The sequence below is a fragment of the Saccostrea cucullata genome, unplaced genomic scaffold (genome assembly GCF_032062105.1).
Source record: "Saccostrea cucullata isolate Sc308-1 unplaced genomic scaffold, CSIRO_AGI_Scuc_v1 ctg913, whole genome shotgun sequence".
In the NCBI taxonomy this organism is placed as follows: Eukaryota; Metazoa; Mollusca; class Bivalvia; order Ostreida; family Ostreidae; genus Saccostrea; species Saccostrea cuccullata.
In genome coordinates, this window is record NW_026941114.1 from 98,869 (window position 1) to 115,348 (window position 16,480).

Sequence of the window (16,480 nt, forward strand, 5' to 3'; positions counted from 1 at the left end):
AACATAATATGCAATAAGAAATGAGTTAAGGTGTTTTGATAAGAAAATCTGTATTTAATGTGCCTTGTCAAATGATCGACGTAATTAAACAAGAGAAACTAAGGTACCTTAGATGTATAAAAATTAGGAAAATTATGCAATTTTTTCGAAGGCATGAATACTTAGTATGATTTTCATTTTTAAAATGTGTTCGTTGATTAAACTTGAATTGAAAAATGCATATAGTCTAAGATGTTTATATTCGCAATTTATTCGAGATTTAAAATTTTCCCTACATAATATGAGTAAATTTAAAGATGAAGTTTGAATTCAGAGACATTTTGTGTGTATTTTCAACGAGTTCAGAACCTGGGGATCGGAGATTTTTATTTAGCAAGATCGATCAGCTAGACTATTCCCCGTATACGAGCAATGTGAGAAACTGCTGACTCAAACATGTCAAAGGTCACGCCATTGGGTGTTTAAATGGTCACAGCCTAATACACACGTTTGTAAACACTGGCCCAAATCAACAAGGCGATTTACTTATATCTAATAAAGTAACGTGCATCGTTAAGAAGACTATGAATGTGGGATCTTTGTACTGGCTGATTGTCCTACAGCTTGCTGTGGTGTGTATAGAATGTAAAACACCAGGACTTCAAACCAGAATAACAGACAAAGCGCTTAATTATGGTATGTTGAAATCTTTTGTATACGTGTGAGTGGTCAAGTCGATAAAGTATGTTTACTAGACTATAAGTTAGTCTGATGTATATGAAAAAAAACACTCTTATCCACAGAAAAGGATTACTAAACGGTGTTGTACAATGTACATGTAATTCTAAATTATACTAGAGTGAAAATTTTCACCGATTTTATGAATACCTGATTCAAAGCTTAAAAACTGTTGATTAAATGTATGTTACACTTCTCAAATATCTAACAATATAATACAAAATCATATAATTATATCTATTAGCATGGGTTTCTTCCTCAATTCATGCTTAGTCAAATTGCTTACATATTTTAGTTTTACCCAGCGGTACCTTTAACAAATTAAACACCACAATTGAGATATATGATAGTATTTCTTCCTACATTTTATATTTCATACAGGCTTAAATAACTTAAGATGGAAGGCCATCAGATGATGAAAATATATATACATTAACGCTATAAACAATTATGCTATTGTAATACATGGATAATATTAATTTGTTTCAGTATACTTATCTGTGTCGTGATGAAAACTTACAAGATTTAAACGTTCATATTCATTATAATTATTGTTTTGTTATTTGGTCATTCCTGCTGCTTTCTGTGTGTGTTTTTAAGCTTTCTGATCCTTTATTTGTTAAGCAAAATATCTGTCACATTCCTCAAAAACCATTTTGAATGAATCAAATTATCAACTGGCGTTCAACAGAGTTAATCCCATTAGGTAATGTTCACACCTTGACCACGACAAGGATTTACGGTGATATTTATGACCATGTTGTTTATCTGACACGTTAATTTAATTGTCCATCAGTCTATAGAATGTCATCCTTTTATCTTATCTCTTTATATGACTAATTTCTTAAATTCTTTGTGTTTAATTTGATTTACCCAATTCAATTCAATTTATTCTCTCTAAACCATGTAAATGGTACATGAGGTACAAAATCATATAAAACATATATACATATAATACAGTGGGTCAAGCAGAAGGTGATAATTAAGGAGAACAGACAATACTATTAATTTTAGAAATAAATGTACATAATTGTTTCAAAGAATCAACATCATTTTGGCACATGATTTCACAAAACTTGATGATATTTGGGTTAGAACAAAAATTTTAGTTCAAATAAACTTTTCTTAGTTGGTTTAAAGCACTGCATTCTAATATATAATGATACTCATCTCCTATCTGGTTACTACTGCATAAGCTACAAACTCTTTCATTTCTTTGAGTACCATTCCATACTTGTTGTTTGTTAGTCAGTTGGAAACGTACAGCCGTGCCGTCAAGACCAAACTGTAGTCCGAAAGAAATACCTAATAAGTCCAGAAAATATCTTAAAGTTTTTTGAACATCCAGTTAAACGGTTTTCCCTTATCAAACGCATTGGAATAAGAATTAATAAGTGCCATAGGCCGAGTTTGAAATACGTTACATATACATGTTGTTAGAAGCATGTATTGTATACATTTCATGTCTGGAACAAATTGTTATCATACATGACGTGAAATTTTATTTATCATCATGGTCATTTATCAATTTTTGTTTATTATTGTATTGAAACATAGCCACGGATGTTGCGTTGGACATACTTTCAAAACAGGTGACGGGTCAGAAAATTCCGGATCAACATGGGAGTACAGGGGACATCTCCTATGACATTACAGGGTACGTAATAAATGTCTTAAAATTTACATTATTTATAAATGAAAACGGAATTTTCACCCGTTTGTTTTTAGAACATATATTTACATTTGCATACCCGTAATATTAATGTATTCTATTTAAATATGAAAATGAGTATATATTATTACCGGAATTCAGGTTACAGATAAATGCATTTAGCAAGCCGAGCAGTAAAGCCTCTTTGATTCAGAATGTTGGAGTGTCTTGGAGCACAAGTGGGAGTTCACTAAACGTCCACGGAAATTTTCATTATAAACTCCACGGAATGTAAGACATGCTAAAATTACAATTCTGGCCAAATTATTTACGTTTTAATTACAAACGTTTTACGTTTTAATTACAAACGTATCTTATAAATGGGAGATAACTTTTCAAAATTCATATATCATTAATGAACGTTTTCAACTAATATGTGATCTTTTCTTCTCTTACAGAATTCCCATATCGGATTCTGGAAGTTTTGATCTTAGAGCAAGTAGCATAAATGCTGCAATTAATATTGAATTGGGTAAGAGACATCCTTAATTCACATTTCACCATAAATATGTGTTTTTGTCAAGCAATTCCTACATGTACAAAAAAAAAAAAGAATCGTTTTTATTCAAATTGCCAACAGATATATCTAACGATTAGCACATACAATATAAGGAAAATCAAGTTCGCAACTTAAAGAGAAAAATCTAAAAAAAAAAAATCAAAGAACAAAAAAAAATACTCTAAACAGAACTACGGTCTTTCGTTGAAATCATAAACTAGTATTTTATGAGATCATAATTAAGTTCGTTTTCGTTGGTTTTGTTTTCCTCTTTATAAATTTAGTTGAAAAAATAGATGAACACGTAAATTTCATTTTTGTCAATGCATTTGATTTATTAATGATGATGAGTTAAATTTATATAAATTATGAGTTGATTATCAATAATAATCCAATTTTAGGTTCGGATACTACTGGGCGTCCTACAATGAAAGCTGTTGGCTGTAACTGCAATATTGGCTCGGCGGACATAAGCTTTCATGGCGGCACTGCATGGATATACAATTTGTTTTCTGGTTTAGTCGCAGATAAACTGAAAGATATAGTCGGAGGAAGCAATGGAATTGTAAGTCAACGAAGATAAAGATATTATGTTTTTGAAATGGAAATTTCAACATCATGTCTAGCACAAACAGATATATGGAAAAATGAAAGAAAAAGTGAGCTAGCTCACATACCCCACGCTCCCCCATAACTTGACGGTGAAACACATTTAATGAAAGGCACAGTGCACTTTAAATACATAGTGTAGATCAAAAAGGGCAATAATTGCAAAAAATCTTCACATCAAAATGTCTTACATATGAGGACATTTAAATGTGGAATGAAGTTTCTAGATAAATTATGGAATCAAAATTTCTTGACAATATACAAATCCACACATTAATTTGAAGTGGGGGGGGGGGGTGGGTGGGTGAGAAATGTTCTTGAATAATAGGCAAAACTCTTTGGGATAAAATAATGGAATATGTCCTAAATATCAGCATAGGTTGACGAAACTATGTACAACAGTTTAAGAGGAGTGGTGCTAACAAACTGTTCATCTCTATATTCAAAATATGGCAAAAAAGTCTAAGTTGAAAAGTGTGGAAATTCCCGGAAAAATAAAGGAATCGGAATTTCCTGGTAATATGCACATCTACATATTGTGTCCTAAATATCTGCAAAGTTTAACGAAATTCTGTGCAGCGGTTTATGAGGAGTTGCGCTGACAAACTGTTCATCTCTCTATTCAAGGTATGGCCAAATGCCTAAGTTAAAAGTGTGGAAATTCCCGGAAAAAATAATGGAACCAGAATTTCCTGGTAATATGCACATCTACACATTGTGTCCTAAATACCTGCAAAGTTTGACGAAATTCTGTGCAGCGGTTTATGAGGAGTTGTGCTGACAAACTGTTCATCTCTATATTCAAGGTATGGGCAAATGCCTAAGTTAAAAGTGCGGAAATTCCTGGAAAAAATAAAGAATCGGAATTTCCTGGTAATATGCACATCTACACATTGTGTCCTAAATACCTGCAAAGTTTGACGAAATTCTGTGCAGCGGTTTATGAGGAGTTGCGCTGACAAACTGTTCATCTCTATATTCAAGGTATGGCCAAATGCCTAAGTTAAAAGTGTGGAAATTCCAGGAAAAAATAATGGAATCGGAATTTCCTGGTAATATGCATATCTACACATTGTGTTCTAAATACCTGCAAGGTATAACGAAATTCTGTGCAGCGGTTTATGAGGAGTTGTGCTGACAAACTGTTCATCTCTATATTCAAGGTATGGCCAAATGGCTAAGTTAAAAGTGCGGAAATTCCCGAAAAAATAAAGGAATCGGAATTTCCTGGTAATATGCACATCTACATATTGTGTACTAAATATCTGCAAAGTTTGACGAAATTCTGTGCAGCGGTTTATGAGGAGTTGCGCTAACAAACTGTTCATCTCTATATTCAAGGTATGGCCAAATGCCTAAGTTAAAAGTGCGGAAATTCCTGGAAAAAATAAGGAATCGAAATTTCCTGGTAATATGCACATCTACACATTGTGTCCTAAATACCTGCAAAGTTTGACGAAATTCTGTGCAGCGGTTTATGAGGAGTTGCGCTGACAAACTGTTCATCTCTATATTCAAGGTATGGCCAAATGCCTAAGTTAAAAGTGCGGAAATTCCTGGAAAAAATAAGGAATCGGAATTTTCTGGTAATATGCACATCTACACATTGTGTCCTAAATACCTGCAAAATTTGACGAAATTCTGTGCAGCGGTTTATGAGGAGTTGCGCTGACAAACTGTTCATCTCTATATTCAAGGTATGGGCAAATGCCTAAGTTAAAAAGTGCGGAAATTCCTGGAAAAAATAAAGGAATCGGAATTTTCTGGTAATATGCACATCTACACATTGTGTCCTAAATACCTGCAAAGTTTGACGAAATTCTGTGCAGCGGTTTATGAGGAGTTGCGCTGACAAAAAAAGAGGACTGACTGACGGACTGACTGACTGACTGACTGACTGACGGACCAGTCAAAAACATTATACCTCCCGCAACTAGTTGCGTGGGGTATAATAAAGTAAACTTTACTAATAGGCTAGGTGTTTCATTTCGTGTTTTGTAGTTATGCCAACAGCTGAACAATCTTGTGAATGTCAATGGAACGGAAAGTCTTAAAAATCTGCCAGGTATATGCACAAATCAGATTTCAATTTGATGTACAAAATATTCAAGGATATTGAGTGAGTGAAATGTACATATTTTATTTAATTTACAGTTACAGTAGAAATAGCAAAGCTGTTCTTGTTGGATTACAGATTCCTGTCAAAACCTTCATTTCAATCCAATTTTATGGAGACGTACCATAAGGTAAAATTTATCATAATCGAATTCTGATTTTTGATTTGAATAACATTTGTTATATTCCTCTCGGTACCTGTATTCTTGTATTAAGTTAAAGCTTGTCCCAATCCTCCCCCAGTGAAAGCCTTTGGAGTTTACTTGGTAGAAAATTTCATTTCAAACTTTCCTCTCTGTGATTGGAAAACTCTTTTCTTTTGCAAATTATTCACGATTATTATTTAACCTTTAAATGATAAGTATCACCTATGATGAATTTATTTTACTTTTAAATTTCACAACAATTTTATTTTCTAAGAAGGTTTTTCATGCTGAGTCACTTATTTGCAGCAAAATTTACGAGAAAGCAAGAGTTAATTGAATGCAATATGTGCGTTTGTGTATTAATGATGTTTACTGCACATTATCTTTTTTAATCCCTCTAAGTATTATTCATACAAACTTTAGGGTGAAGTGTTTTGGAAATCAAATCCGATCGAGGCACCTTTTCCAGTCCCTCCGTTGCTGAAATTTTCCAATACATCTCGGATGATGTACCTATGGGTGTCTGATTTCCTGTTCAACTCCATGTCTTATAATGCATACAAATATAATCAACTCCGATACAACGTCACTAACAAGGACGTAGGTATTTTCAAACCAGAAAGAGTTATTTCCATAACGATATTTCCAAGAATATATTTTATTTATATTCTAACGTTCCTACATTATTATACTTTTAGCTCCCTGGAGGAGTTTTGAACACAACTTGTCAGAAGGTGACATGCATCGGGAATTTCATTCCAGAAGTAAATATAAAACTTTGTTTATCAAAAATAGCAATTGAGGTTCGTAATGTATAGGGAATAAGATATTTAATTCATTTAAAAATAGATGTCCTTGAAATGTTCTAATAATTGTTTTATAAAAATAATGTCGTCTTGCGATAGCAGATCCAGTGACAAAATAAGAGGTTGTTTTTCATCATAAAATTTAATTTAATGAATATGAAATGACTGTTCTCAGATCGGAAAGAAATTTCCCAACACAACAGTGATGTTATACATGAAATCTACAGCGATGCCAAACATGACCGTCAGGAATGGGTCAACTATGGTAGACGCCTCTGGTGATATTCTCTTCTTTGCTCAACAACAAGGCGGGAAATACATCTACTTCTTAACATTATCGGCGGTAAGTATGTTCACTAGAATATAAACAAACATATGTGAACAAGAGGCCAAGGACCGTTAACGATCACTTGAGTACTATACAACAAGTAAAGGGATCCACATTTTAAGTATAACTCAAGTCTATTAGTTATTAGTATTCTGCTGGGGGAGTAGGAATCTCGCAGTAGGAATCTACCATAGCAGATTCTATGGTACTGCTAAGAAATCCTACCAAGTGCTATAATTTTCTTTTGAAAAACACAATTACAAATGGTACTACATGTAAGTAAAATGTTTGAACATGTACATAAAAGGAATTTTCAAAAACTCTATTGATTGTATAAATGAACAAAATTAGAGACAAATCACCGTAACAATTGAAGATGAACATTAGCACTGTGATAAGAAGGAAGCTAACATTGGTATTAAAGAGTTTAATTCTGTTATAAAATCGTCAATTCAATGGACATTTCCGTAGCATCCCTATAATAAGGTGTCTTGTATGCATATTCTTTCTTGAAAAAAAAAGATAGAAATTCTATTGAACAGTTAAAATTGTTAAACAAGATTTTGAGTCCCCTACCGGTAAGACCGAAGAGGACTATAGGTTTCCTCTGCGTCTGTCCGTCCGTCTGTTTGTCCCATGTCAGTCTGTCCTACTTGGTTTTCCGCACCTTTTTTCTAAACGATTGCAGATATTGAGCTGATTTTTGGTATATGAGTGTATCTTGATGAGTTACAGATCAAGTTTGAATGCCGTTCCCCTTCAATGATTTTTGACGGAATTACGAACTTTTCAATTTTTCAGGGTTTTCCGCACTTTACTTCTAAACACTCGCGTATATTGAGCTCATTTTTAGTATGAAACTTTACCTTGATTATAGTTATATATATCAAGTTTGCATTTCGTTCTGCTTCTTTGATTTTTTGAAGGAATTATAGTTTCTAAAATTTTTATAATTGGGTTCACAATAGGGTTCGTGATGCACTAAATTAATGTCATGATGCACTTAATTTTTTAAAAGAGATTGTGATTGTCCTGATTTGAAACTTGCTGGATAGCTTTATAGTGACAAATATAAATCAAGTTTGATTTTTTGGTACAAAATCGTTTTTTAAACTACGTAAAATGAGCTGTTCTGATCAAAGCATGGATGTGTGTCAAATGACATTCAAAGACGTCGTCGTCTTTCTTTGTAAGGGAGATCGACTTAATTCCAAGATATTTCATTCATAAACAATTAATAACCGAAATGTCAATATTTTGGTGGCGATTTTTCATACACAGGGTCTAATAAAATGACATCCTAAAGAGAAAAGGGGATCCCGGTGGGGGACATGTATTGCTTATGCAATACTTTCAGAATGCTTGTTACATAAGTGAAGAGAATGATTACATGTACATGTATAAAGCCGAGAAAACAAACTTTTGAATATTATGGCTTTTAGTCCTCTTTTAGAAAGATCATATCCTATTACATACATAATTTTTCATAAACATTCTTCGTGTAGATGATGTCATCAACAATATCTGTGAGGATACAAAATGAGAAGATTTTTGCCAAAGTCCTGAAATTACCGTAAGTTACCAGATCTTACGCTATATTTTTGTATCGAAAGCTGTGAATAGTATACATTGTACATACACTGTACATACATTAACTCTTTTTTTTCGGATATTACTCAGTAATGCATGCAAATACAAATCATAAACTCAACTAAATTAAGGTTGCTGATACCAAAACATGCAATGCCTTTCGTCTTTTCCAACAGATTATGTACGTAATTTAAATAATAGTCCAATCCACACTGTTCAATGGGGGAGGGGGGGGGGTTAAACAAAAGGTCAGGAGGGAAATGACATTTCTCCTCTTTTTGCTACTTAACCTTTGGGCAAGCTCCGATAAATCCACTATAATATTCATTTTTTTTCTTCTGATATATGGATTTGCACATACTTCTTCCAGTCAAATGACAAAGTTAGAAACCAGAAAACTATAAAGGCTAGTGTGAGGATTTCCCCAAATATGGCGGTCAGTGGACATAACTTGAAAAGTGTGAATTCAACTATTTTAATGAAAATCTGCAGCTGTTGAAAAAATCTTAATAAAATTGTTAAACAAAATTTAATGTAATAAAATTATGTAATAAATTAAACATATGTCACATAAACAACCATATATTTAACGAGTGGAAAGTTTATTTCCACAATTTTTTATTGTTTTAACATTTTTTTTAATTTAAAACTTAGGATTGCTGTTAAAGTAAAAGATTCAAAAATTGGGCAGCTTTCGGTAAGTTGGATAGGTATACAGTATACTATCTTGTTTTCAGACTTAAAAATATAGTACAAAGCATTGTATTTGCGTAATTATTTAATTTTAAAGATTTTTTCTGGAAAGCCACATGTATTAGTCATTTAATTTTAAAGTTTTTTTTTTCTGGAAAGCCTCAGGTATTGGATTTGATTATAAAAGGCGTTGTTGCGGTATTTGTGGAACCAAAACTAAATGGTAGGTTTTCTTTATGATTATCATCTATGTATTGATACGTTAAAATACATATATATCATCGGAGGCCCTAAATTCGTTACGTTCCTAGAGTCTTGTCTTTTCTTTGAATTTTCGTCAATTATTTCATTGAAAATTTGCCCGCAGCTGCACCGTATCTCTTTAAACAAGAGGCCCAGGGGCCACATCGCTCACCTGAGCAAATCGGCTAGGAAAAAGCACAAATCTGATCAGAACGGAAAAGTTTACTGAAAGAGGGGGGGGGGTTGAATTTAATACTACTTGAGAATGCCTTCATATTAATACAGCATATTACTTTGCTGTTCTTGATAAAAGGATTTTTAAAAAACATTCCCTTCCTATATATAACTTTATAAAAATTTGAATTTGATTCCCCATTGTTTCCCGCCCTACCCTAAAGGGCCATGATTTGAATAAATTTAAATCAGGATTTGAACAAATTTCATTCTACACTACCCGAAAATGCTTCCATATAAATACTTGTATTTTACTAATCATGGCTTTGCTATTCTTGAGAAGATTTTTAAAAATATATATTTGAATGTAAAACTTGGATCCCCCATTGTGACACCACCCTATCCATGGGGGTTACAATTTGAACAAACTAGAATCTATACCTGAGAATGATTCCATATAAATATCGTTAATCATAGCTTTGAAGTACCTGAGAAGACGATTTTTAAAGATTTCCCTATCTAGTCCTATGTCAAACTTTGATCGGCCATTGTGGCCCCACCCTACCCCCAGGGGTCATGATTTGAACAAATTTGAATCTGCACTACCTGAGGATGATTCCACATGAGTTTCATCTTTACTGGCACAGTGGCTCTTGAGAAGAAGAATTTTAAAGATTTTCCCTATATACTCCTATGTATAACTTTGATCGGCCATTGTGGCCACACCATAACCCCGGGGGTCGTGATTTGAACAAATTTGAATCTACACTACCTGAGGATGCTTCCACATGAGTTTCATCTTTCTTGGCCCAGTGGTTTTTGAGAAGATTTTTAAATATTTTCCCTATACACTCCTATGTAAAACTTTGATCGGCCATTGTGGCCCCACCCTAACCCCGGGGGTCATGATTTGAACAAACTTGAATCTACACTACCAGAGGATGCTTCCTCATGAGTTTCATCTTTCTTGGCCCAGTGGTTTTTGAGAAGATTTTTAAATATTTTCCCTATACACTCCTATGTAAAACTTTGATCGGCCATTGTGGCCCCACCCTAACCCCGGGGGTCATAATTTGGACAAACTTGAATCTACACTACCAGAGGATGCTTCCTCATAGTTTCATCTTTCCTGGTCCAGTGGTTTTTGAGAAGATTTTTAAAGATTTTCCCTATACACTCCTATGTAAAACTTTGATCGTCCATTGTGGCCCCACCCTAACCCCGGGGGTCATGATTTGAACAAACTTGAATCTACACTACCTGAGGATGCTTCCACATAAGTTTCATCTTTCCTGGCCCAGTGGTTTTTGAGAAGATTTTTAAAAGATGCCATTAATTCTTCCCTAATTCATAATTACATGTATCTCCCCTTAGAAAAGGGCGTGGCCCTTCATTTGAACTAACTTGAATCCCCTTCACCCAAGGATACTTTGTGGCAAATTTGGTTGAAATTGGCCCAAAGAAGATGAAAACGTGAAAAGTTTACGACGACAACAACGACGACTACGACGACGACGACAGACAACGGACAGTTCACTTAGCCTTCGGCCAGCTAAAATTACAATTTGGATTGTATTTATTATATTTTCCAACTGCAGACGATAAAAAAGTCAAAACAGATAAAAGAAAAATGTAGTCTGAAACAAAATTTCACCTCATTTAACACATGTTTGAAACAAAAGTCTAAAATATTTTTTTTCTTAGAAACTACAATGTACGACCTATCTCAAGTGTACTGGTACAAAAGATGAATTTCACATTCCTACGAGTTATCTCCCGTTGTAGACGTAACGCTCATTTTTTAAAGTTACCTGCTAATATTTTAAATCTGTACCTGTATTAACCGAGTATGGGGCAATTTGAAAAAAATAATGAACATATCCATAGAGATTTTATTTCTCTAATATACTGACCCATAAAGTTGGTAAGGTTATAGAGGGAAAACAGTGCCTTATGCCGGTTGATCTGGATTGACCCCGCAAAGAGGAATACCTTTTGTAAATGTGAAAGTCGTCCTTTGTGCGCATTGTTTACATGATGTCAACAAAAATCACGTATTCAAATTACAATTTTTGCCCTGTATATTTTTTTTTAACAAATCGGACACAATCAAATTTGGGAAACGATTCATGGACCTCCGAGGATATTATATCTGTGAGATAAAGTATTTGACAGGCGTTATTTCTGTACTCTAAGAATTGTAATTGATGAGCCCATAGAAATGTTTTTGCCTGGTAAGGAAAATTTAGTTATTTGTATATACCCGGGTTATTCTTTTTTCCTATAAATGTAAAAATTCATTTTTAAAAATACTTAAAATTCGAATCAATGTATTTTGTTTACAGCTTTAATAATTGGTACATATACGCATGGTAAAATACATGTATTATATATATAACTTGTTTTTTAGACTTTGGAAATAAAGGCTTTCCTCTTCCTGTTATCGAATCTGTACACTTTGTTGACACCCAACTGACAATTGCTAAGGTAACGGATAATTTTCCTTTACTTTGCGTTACTGAGTACTACGCAGGTCTTCTCATCCCATTTTCTATAAAAATAAAAATTACACTGGTTATCCAACTATTTTTCTTTCTTAAGAGACATTTACTTTCAGTGTGATAATTGCGTGAGTGATTTTTCTGGGGTTTGTATTATGCATGTAAAACTTTTGAGGGCTGCCAATAATAAAAAATCCTAAATTATTCAAGTGTTTATCAAGTGCTTCCGAAATAAAGGTTGACTCTGCTCTGAGTAATTCTAAAAAATTAATTAGGGCCCCGCAAGGATTTGCGGGTGCCCTATAGTAATCACTCTGTCTGTCTGTCTGTCCTTCTTCCGTCCACAAATTTTCTGTTTTTTCCTAATAACTTTTTTTATGGTAGCCCAATTAAGTTCAAATTTGGTATGGTAGTTCAGTAGGCAAAAAGACATATTTTGATGCTAAAATTGTTTCTCTATGTCCTCTGGTTTGGAGCTGGGGTGGTGGGGTAGATTCCTTAACTTTATATAAGAATGAATTGGGAAAGAGAGATAATTTCTGAAAATGTTGTAAACTGAATACTGCAGTGAATGAGCCCCTTGGGATTAATTAGCTTTCCTCCTGAAGAAAATCCAAAGCATTATCTTTATCTGTCACATTGAGATTAATTAACACCTCTGTCTGCAAATGAAGTTTGTTTTGAAGTTAAGTCCATTTGGAATGCTATGAACACTATGAAATGTGGATTGAAGTATAAATGTTTTTACTTTTTTTTTGTTGAAATAGCCTACACGATGAGTTTTAATTTCATTGACTTCGAAAAAGAAGAAATAGATTAAAGAAGATATATTTTTTATTTTTATTTGCTTATTTTTTTTTTTTTTTTTTCTTCATGAAAATTCAAGAATATTATTAATTTTTAAGGCAGTTGGATAAAAACCTTGATCATTCTATCATTGCTGAAAAAGTTCTTATTATAAATTAAGAAGAAAATGATGAGAGAGAGTGTATTTAATCCCTTGGGATTAATTATCTAGCCTGCTGCAGAAAATTTAGAAGGCTTATCTTTATCTGTCACTTTAAGATTAATGAAAACCTTTGTCTGCAACTGCTGTTTGTTTTGAAGTTAAGGTCAAGCCTTCATGATATGTATTTGCATTCATTGAAGGCTGGCATTTTATGTAACAAAAGCTTCACTATTATTTAGATATACATTCAGTGTTGAGTTGTTCTTTACTGCCTTATGTAAAATAAATACAAGGATATTATTTACAGGTTTGTCATGTTGTAAATTTTGAATTTACCGGGTGGCAGTAAATACAAAATTTACAACATGACAAGTTGTATATTTTGTATTTACAGCCACCCGGTAAATTCAAAATTTACAACATGACAGGTTTTTGGACATTCGGGAATTATCTTGAAATTTTAAGAATACAGTTGCTGTTTCTTATTCGTCATATATTTCTTAAATCATTCCATAAGCTGCAACCCTTATAATTCTAATTTGGCGGGGCCCTTGCTGACTGGTCAGTTTTCTAGTATACCGTACTAATCAGCGAAAAAAAATCTTTATGAGGCACAAGTTAATCCACATCCTCTACTTAAATTTTCAAGACCTTCAATGACACATAATTTTGTACATACGAATTTAAATTTGCCTTTTGTTTTAATATTTTCTTTAGTTGAAATGCTAGGAACAATTTTAATCTTTGCAGAGGTACATGTACTATCATATTTATAAGAAGGATTCGAAAAGATTTTTGTTCGAAACATTTCTCAATTGATATATTTTTGATAGGAGTTGTATAACCTACAGAAATTATGGTTAAACTTTACCCTGGGTCGCAGGAATAGTGGATCTTTCCTAAACTGCTCGGCTCCGAATTAAACAATATGAAGTCAATTTAGATTTTCAAAAAAAGAAGCAACTTATTTAAAAATTACAAGTCTTTCTCCTCGAAACAAGGTGTTAAATTCAATAAAAATTTGTTTCTCTTTCAATTGCTAATATATTTTTTTCAATGCCATTTCAAGAATTTTGTTCAGATGCCACTGCTTGTTCCTGTTGGGTGCATATTTAGACCTGTTCTCGGTACTCGTGGCCTTTTTATTCGTGTTAGCACGTACTGCTACAAGATTGATTGTATGCTGTTTTACGTCCCTCTCGAGAATTTCCCACTCAAATAGAGACGCCCCCACTTGCTGGTGGAGAGCTGCAAATGTTGTCCTGTGGATCTTTTCTATGCCAGCACTTATTGCGACACGGGAACCCAATTTATACGGTCTCATCCGAAGAACCGGTCTCTACGTTCCATAATGGGATTCGAACCCGCGACCTTCATGTAAAGATGAACTCCATTTTCGACTCTAGAGCACACGCTCTAACCAGTGCGCCACGCGGGCGACTACTGCTACATGTACAAGATCTAGAGAACTCTATCTTATGTATCAATGTCTAGTTCTGTTTAGGGCATCCCCTGACATTCCTTATATTTCCTTTTCAAAATAAAATAAAACTGTAAATTAAGATTTTAACAAGATGCCGAGGGGCCAAATCTCTCATTTGAGCAACTAGCAAGGTAAAAGCAAAAAGAGTTCAGTATTGAAAAGTGAGTTCAGGGGAGGCGGGGGAGTGTTTGAACAAACTTGTATTGCTATGTTAAAGTTTGATACCCCATAGTGGCCCAAACCTACCCCGCGGGTCATGATATGAACAAACTTGAATCTACATTACATGTACCAGACAATACTTCCATATACAATGTAACTAGGAACTAATCATGGCTTTGCTATTCTTGACAAGAGTTTTATATATTTGTTTTATGTAAAACTTTATTACCCCGACCTACCCCAGGGGGTCATGATTTGAACAAACTTGAATTTACCCTACCACAAGATGCTTCCAAATGAGTTTCATCTTTCCCGGCCCAGTGGTTGCATTAATTTTGCAAGATATGGCCCCAAAATGACAGTCCATATTACCTGTAAAAAAAAATTTTTCACGAGGTGAAAGACGTTTTCAATAGAAATATTTTCCGTTGAGTTCTATAATGAAAAACACAAGTTTTACCAAAATCAAAGTGTTATCTCTCTTTGTTTTCCCAGATTAGTAACGTTTCACGAAAATCCATATAAATATCTATAAAAATGTTGAAAATCTTTCGAATATGCTAACATTTGAAAATTGACGTTTTCCATTTTTATGCAAATTAAAATTATCCTTTCTGTTTTTACAGGACACACTTTTCATAGCAACAGATCTGAAGTATAAAGGATGAAAATGGGCAGTTATCGAGATACTTCAATTATCATAAATCTTTCAAAAAGTTTGTTCAGCATAATATATTCTTACAACTTTATGTACATGCCTCTTTTTATCTGTATTAAAATTTTGAAATACAAACTTTGTTCACCTTATTCATCGATGGACACACATCTTCTTTACTTAACGAGTAGAGTTTTTGAAGTAAACTAAAAATATTAACTTGTTATGTGGACCTGTGATTCCCTGATCCACACAAATATTCACTTTTCCATCAGAATGCTTGAAGAACTGATTCAAATACTGATAAATAATTTCCAGTTTAATTGCCATAGAGAATTAAAGGTCTCTTTTAACTTCCATTTTTCTGACTAATTCTCTCAGTAATATTTCTTTTTCTTCCATACTTTGCTCATTTTTTTTTATTCAACCTAACTTCTCAATCGCAACTTCTCGGGCCTTTCCGAATAGCGGAAAAACGACCTCGAATGTATATGGAAGACGCCATGACAACCCTCCATTTTTGCGATCTTTGAAATAAATTCATGGGGACCTTATATTTGTGGAATATGGAGTTTAACTTTATTCAATGTAATGACATTACCTAAAATATAGAAGGGACTTCTTATTCCGCATATCCTATATTTGAATAAACAGGAAATGTATAACTTTTTAACATCCGGTTTTCTTAATACATTCGAGGTTGTTTTTCCGACCTCTGACGGAAATACCCGGGTTGATGCGATTGCATAACTCCCCTCTTCCATATGAATCTCTCTCTCTCGTAAAATTATCTCCCTCTCTACTCCTCTAAATCTCTGCATTTCAGTTTCTTCTGTTCCTGCTCCCAAAGGAAGGCTGTCACTGATCAGTGACCACAGTTTCTTGAAATGTGACTGGGTCTGCTGCTTCCTGTTGTTGTTTTTTTGTACTTCTGACGTATGTGGCCTTCCTTTCACACCTTTTAATAATTGTCAAGAAAGAATAGTTTTAGTGCTAAAAGATTAAATATTTTCATAACAATTTATATTGGCATTATTACCCACGTGTTTCCCTAACTTCCTTTTTTGCTTTGCGCAATTTTTGTCAAAGCAAGTCAATC

General features: G+C 33.7%; 1 protein-coding gene across 1 annotated transcript; it reads left to right on the top strand.

Annotated features, from left to right (window-relative positions):
• The first annotated feature begins 427 nt into the window (after window positions 1-427).
• Window positions 428-15,434, top strand: LOC134257222 (lipopolysaccharide-binding protein-like). The gene is made up of 15 exons (XM_062739865.1): window positions 428-675; window positions 2,275-2,374; window positions 2,531-2,659; window positions 2,827-2,900; window positions 3,329-3,492; window positions 5,538-5,601; window positions 5,691-5,782; window positions 6,221-6,397; window positions 6,496-6,561; window positions 6,779-6,946; window positions 8,437-8,504; window positions 9,176-9,218; window positions 9,374-9,437; window positions 12,042-12,118; window positions 15,353-15,434. The coding sequence occupies exons 1-15, from the start codon at window positions 564-566 to the stop codon at window positions 15,392-15,394; spliced, it is 1,440 nt and encodes a 479-aa protein (XP_062595849.1). The 5' UTR covers window positions 428-563; the 3' UTR covers window positions 15,395-15,434.
• The last annotated feature ends 1,046 nt before the right edge of the window (window positions 15,435-16,480 follow it).